The sequence below is a fragment of the Cucurbita pepo genome, chromosome 8 (assembly GCF_057944985.1).
Source record: "Cucurbita pepo subsp. pepo isolate OVF chromosome 8, ASM5794498v1, whole genome shotgun sequence".
In the NCBI taxonomy this organism is placed as follows: domain Eukaryota; kingdom Viridiplantae; phylum Streptophyta; class Magnoliopsida; order Cucurbitales; family Cucurbitaceae; genus Cucurbita; species Cucurbita pepo.
In genome coordinates, this window is record NC_141805.1 from 4,422,591 (window position 1) to 4,428,661 (window position 6,071).

The 6,071-nt window shown below is 40.1% G+C and overlaps 1 protein-coding gene across 1 annotated transcript; it reads right to left on the bottom strand.

Moving 5' to 3' along the window:
* Positions 1-1,472: 1,472 nt before the first annotated feature.
* Positions 1,473-2,489, bottom strand: LOC111800243 (Late embryogenesis abundant (LEA) hydroxyproline-rich glycoprotein family). Its single transcript, XM_023683845.2, has one exon. The coding sequence runs from the start codon at positions 2,291-2,293 to the stop codon at positions 1,622-1,624; it is 672 nt and encodes a 223-aa protein (XP_023539613.2). The 5' UTR covers positions 2,294-2,489; the 3' UTR covers positions 1,473-1,621.
* Between the last annotated feature and the right edge of the window lie 3,582 nt (positions 2,490-6,071).

The window sequence follows — 6,071 nt, forward strand, 5'->3', positions numbered from 1 at the left end:
ATATCATAACATATATCATATCATTCACGTATGATATCTCAAATATATTGTCAAACACATTGTTTCATAACATATATCATATCATTCACATATCATATCTCAAATATATCGTTAAACGCATCACATCATAACACGTGTCATAACATTTACATAACATATCATAGTTATATCATTTCATAACCATTTCACACATATCAAGCATATGACACGTTTAGAACCATGGAGCACGTGTTATTGTACAACATCAATTTCTAGCCATGTCGATAGTAAGACCACTTACTTGGTTGGCCTAGGTTGAACCTACATTAACTCCTTGATGCTAACTTAAGGTTGCTCTCTGAAATTTAATTATGTGGATTAGTTCAACAATCATAAATTAGAACTAAGAATTCTCACTTAATTTTGCATAAAATAGTTTAAAAGCATGCATAGATAATTTAAACTTAACCCCAAAATTTTAAACGGGTTAAAAATAAGTCATACTAATCTTAAACACTAAAGACTAATTTTAAACGAGTTAAAAATAAGTCATACTAATCTTAAACACTTGTTAAAGTTGAAACTAGAAGGAAAGAGTCGGAGGGTATTAGACTCAAGCTGGCCTTAAGTTGCCAGAAAGTTTATTCTCCGACTGTATTCAAACCGCTCAAGTGAGATGCAAAAAATGAAGTGAGTGACCTCTCTTTTATAGTGAAGGCCAACTCCCCGCTTCTCAACTTAAACAACTTGGACAAAATTTCTCATCCCTTTTTCCTTCTAATTTTTTTTTGTGTTCTTATAATTGATATATGCTTGGACATGGACATATTTAAAAATGGCCAAATCCAAGAAGTTTATAGGATACATCTTAAAGTTGGATTAGTAGAATAATTATTTAATATTTGATGTAAGTAGGGTGTGAGAGGATGTTAAAAGAAGCGTAGAGATTTCAAATCAATTTAAGAGGAGAAGGCATGTGTCTTCCAAAAGATAAAAGAAAAAGAATTCTGCTAAGTCACAGAATCCCCTTAGAGAATTGTGATTTGGAGCCTAAACTAATGGTGTTTGGGTTTTTCCATATTTGAGTATATTATATATCGAGAGAGAGAGAGAGAGAGAGATGGTTAGAAACAGTGGAGAATGGAAGCAAAGAGAAGAGTCCAAAGCACACATTGGTAGACCCCAACTCAAGTACTCTTAGACTGCGTGGGAGCATATCTGCGGTGGTTGGGATTGTCCAACATCTTGCTCACCTCACCCTTTCCCCTCCTCCTTTTATCTCTCCCTCCTACATCCAACATGCAAATGTAAGGATGCTTCACACCAAAATGGTAACCCACAACCACCTCAATTCTTGCACCACCAACCCATGCCCCCCTTCCATTACACCTCTCAACACCATCTATTAACCAAATCTTCTCACACAATTATATACAATTATATATATATATATATATGTATATTGGCCTTTATATTTCTCCATACGAAGCCCATGTGAAAAGGCCCATTTCCTAACATTCAACCATGAAAGAGCCACAAATTTGAGTTCCATTCTGCTCCTCACATCTATACATGTTATTAAATCAAACCAAGTAATAAAACAACATTTAGAAACATACATTATGAGTAATAACCACATGGCCTAAATATCAACCTGGCAAGCGGGGAAACCAAGCAACGGAACTTGACCCACCACCCCACTTTTGAGACCCACCAACACGTCACATTTCACAATTACCGCATAACGCCCAGTCTTGACTGGCCCAGCTTTCCATCTTAGTCTCCCCAACAACACAACTCTCAACCCCACAACTCCAATCGCTTCATCCGTGACCAACCCATTTCCCACCTCCAACGGCACTGCCACCGCCCCACCTCCTAGTACAGGCGACATCGCCACTGTGCTCTGCTTTTCATGAAACAGGGGAGGCAGCATCACCTGCGGCGTTATCTGCTGGTTCCTATACGACACGAACGCAGTGAGTCTGTCATAATAGATCCCAACTCGCCTGTTGGGGTTCCTTGTAAGGATTGTAAATTGCATCCTTGTGGACAGCAGTGGCAGAGATGAGATGTTGAGCTCGTATATTGCGGCTCCAACAACCTTGAATTGAGGGTGAGTGGGGCGGTACACAAGCCAGAGAGTGAGAGCCACCACGCCAATTATGAGGAGGAAGATGGATATGCATGCGCAAACAGAGCGCCGAGTGGTTTTTGGGTAGTATGGGCTTGCTCCCTTCTTTTCTTCTTTCAAATCCTTCGGATTTTGGACGTGTTCTTGCTTTTGTTCTTGCGCTTCATCTCTTTCTGCCATGCTTGGATTAAGATGCAAAGAAGTTTAAAGATAAATAGAAAGGGGAAAGAGGGAAAGTTAAGTGTAGGAATAAGAATCAATACTTTAATTGTGAGAATAAGGATCGATTCTTTTGTGAGAAAATGGGAGAAAGTGGAACAGGGGAAAGATTTGGGGACAGAATCCAGGAAATTATATGGATAAATGTAAAATTAATTTGAAATATTTGTGCATGATGAAGTGTAAGGTGGCTGTGTTGGTTTGTTTACATGTTTTGGGTTTTGGAGCCTCTGGGTTGTGTTGGATTGTTGTGTAAATTTCTTACGTTTACATGGGAGCTTAGTCTGATCCCACGTGCCGTTGCTGCTTAACACGTGTTTGTCTTAAATGTCTTTACCAAAGCTCTTCCTCTTCTCTCCCTTGAAGGCCTTTATTGGGCAAGATTGGTTCTAATTGTTGTCTGAGTGTGTAGGGACTAATTTGAGCCAAAATGGTTGAGTATAACTCTCTAATTTGACCAGAAACTAATGACTTAGGCTCTTGGTTTTTAGAGGATCTCAACTCAAATGGTTGGTACCAAAAGGTAGCCCTCGCATCCCTTTTTATGGCCCAATGCTCCATCGCCATTGTAAGTTTCAAGGACGAACCATGGCCTTCTGATTTACACCACTGTAGCCCATCTCCTTCAATTTCAATGTCAAATGTTGGATGAAGGTGGAGCGGTGCCTAATAGGCCATATCTAAATTTGGAGTGACATGGATGATTTGATCTTCTCAAATTGAGAGGAATATCCAATGAGGGCATATTTGCTTGAGACTTGGAATTTTTTAGTTATTTTTCTAATTTTCAAGGGTTTTGGGTGCCTAGGTACCAACGAAGTTGAGCCCAAAGTTTATATACCCATTTAATATCATTGACCTAATTGGGCTTGTAGTATACATATTGTCATTGCCAGTACAATTTGGATCATTCACATACCATGGAGAATGAAGAACTTCCCTTAAGAGAAGATTTAACCTATGAGGAAAAGCCTATAACAATACTCTCACGAGAGATTGAGAACTAAGTAACAAAGTTAACAAAGTTAACAAAGTCATTGTCTTGGTCAAGGTCCTATAGAGGAATCATCAGACCAAGAATGCAACCCGGAAAAGAGAGGAAGTGATTTTGGCGTGTGTTGGGGGCAAAAGGGAAGTAACGCACTTCAAACTTTTTCAAGACTAGTTTACCGTTCGGGGCGAAAGTGTTAGGAATCACGACTCTCTGTAATAGTATGATATTGTCTATTTTGAGCATAAACTCTCGTGGCTTTGCTTTGGGCCTCCCCAAAATGCCTCATATCAATGAAGATGTATTCTTTTACTTATAAACCCATGATCATTCCCTAAATTAGCTAACGTGGGACTCATTTCCAACAATCCTCAATAATCCTCCCCTAGAACAAAGTACACTATAAGCCTCCCCTGAGGCTTATCGAGCTCTCGAACAGCCTCCCCTTAATCGAGGCTCGACTCCTTTCTCTGGAGCCCTTGAACAAAGTACACAATTTGTTCGATACTTTAGTGACTTTTTTACTACACCTTCGAGGCTCACAATCTTTGTTCAATATTTGAGGATTCTATCGTCATGACTAAGTTTTAGGGCATGACTCTGATACCATATTGTTGAACACAACTATCTGTGGGAAACACTCGCACTCTTTATTAACACCAGTCGATAAAAGATTACAAGACATTTCGTAGAATACTACTACTCTGTATTACTAAGCAATCTACTCCTAACAAATCTAAATCTTTTTCCTAAAATATCTCGTTATCTTTATTCTAAAATACTTAAATTATGATGTCCCACATTCGTTGGGGAGGAGAACAAACCACCATTTATAAGGGTGTGGAAACCTTCACTTAGCAGACGCGTTTTAAAGCCTTGAGGGGAAGCCCGAAAGAGAAAGTCCAAAGAGGACAATATTTACTAGCGGTGGATCTGGGACGTTACAAATGGTATTAGAGCCAGACACTGGATGATGTGTCAACCTTCTCGCCCTTCCTCGAAGGGGGGTAGACACGAGGCAGTGTGCCAGTAAGAGGACGCTGGGCCCCAAAAAGGGGTGGATTTGGGGGAAGTCCCACATCGAATGGAGGAAGGAAAGAGTGCCCGTGAGGACACTGGGCCCCAAAAAGGGGTGGATTTGGGGGCAGTCCCACATCAATTGGAGAAAGGAAAGAGTGCTAGTGAGGACGCTGGGCCCCGAAGGGGGGTGGATTGTGATGTCCCACATTGGTTGGGGAGGAGAACAAACCACCATTTATAAGGGTGTGGAAAAAGGCGTTTTAAAGCCTTGAGAGAAAGCCCAAAAGGGAAAGCCCAAAGATGACAATATCTGTTAGCGGTGGATCTAGGACGTTACATAAATCATAAATATATATGGGCTCATACAATTATTGGGCTCGACTCTATTGAGCTAGTGATGATGTTTCAACACTCCCCCTCAGCACTAGTCCTCAATCGCTGCACCATGTTGAGCTGACAACGAAAGCTCTCATGTTAGCCCTTTTGTAAACAAGCCTGCCACTTGGCCATCTGTCTTGATCTGCTATATCTCGATTTCTTTCTTTAGGACTTTCTCTCTAATGAAATGGTAGTGCATCTCTACATGTATTGTTCTAGCATGAAATACCAAATTTTTTGCTACGCGAATCGCATATTGGTTGTTGCAATGAAGTAGTATTGGATAGTCAATTTTCTGGTGCTAATCTTCCATCAAGAGTTTTAGCCAGGTACTTTCCTGAGCTACTCCAACCGCTGCTCTGTACTCTGCTTCTCTACTTGACAATAATACTGTTGATTATCTTTTGCTACACCAAGAAGTTGTTTTCAAACCGAGCTTGAACACATACCTGGTGCTTAATCTTTGGTATCGTGATATCCTATGACATATCTCAAGGTCCGTCGAGCCGCATCAAAATGAGGCTTATTCAGACTTTGCATATACTCACTAATGACTCCAACTTCATTTTCGAATCCATTTGGTTGGTTCATGTAGATCTCCTGGTCCAACTCTCCATGCAAGAATACATTCTTCAAATCCATCTGCCAAATTTTCCAATCTTTATTTATCACAAGTGCTGGAGGAACTTGTGCGATAGTGATCTTCGCCATTGGACTAAACGTTTCATCATAGAGTAATCCATATTCTTGAGAGAACCTTGGATCTACAGTCTGAGCTTTGTATCTCATGATTACTCCATCTGGGTACACTTTATTTAGTAAATCCACTTGCAAAATATAGATTTAACATCTCCTAACCTTGGCACTAGTTCCCAAGTTTGATTTTGTTCCAGGGTTATAATTTCTTCCTCCATCACTTTCTGCCAAGCCAAGTTTTGTAATACTTCTTCATATATCTCTAGTTCATAAACTTTGTCTTCTACAATATTTGCATTGACGTACTCTGGATTTGACTTTTGGATTATTTCTGTTTGTCTAAGTTGTTGAGGTGCAATTACCTTTTCACCGTGTTCACGTGATTGCATCACTTCTTGTTCACTAACATTAGTGTCACTCAGATCTCCAGGCATATCAGCACTTAAGCAAATGTGTACAATTTGCTCCCCCGTCTTCTGTGGAAGATTTTCTTCAGTTTTGTCCAAGCCTGGTAATACTTCATTCTCTAAGGGTCACCCCGCTTCCATTGCACTACTTTGATCGTCAATCATGTGGTTTGAGCATCCTGAATCAATGATCCAGTCGTCCTCGTAATCAATATGTCATCTCATCATTGCCATGAGTGCTAGCTCA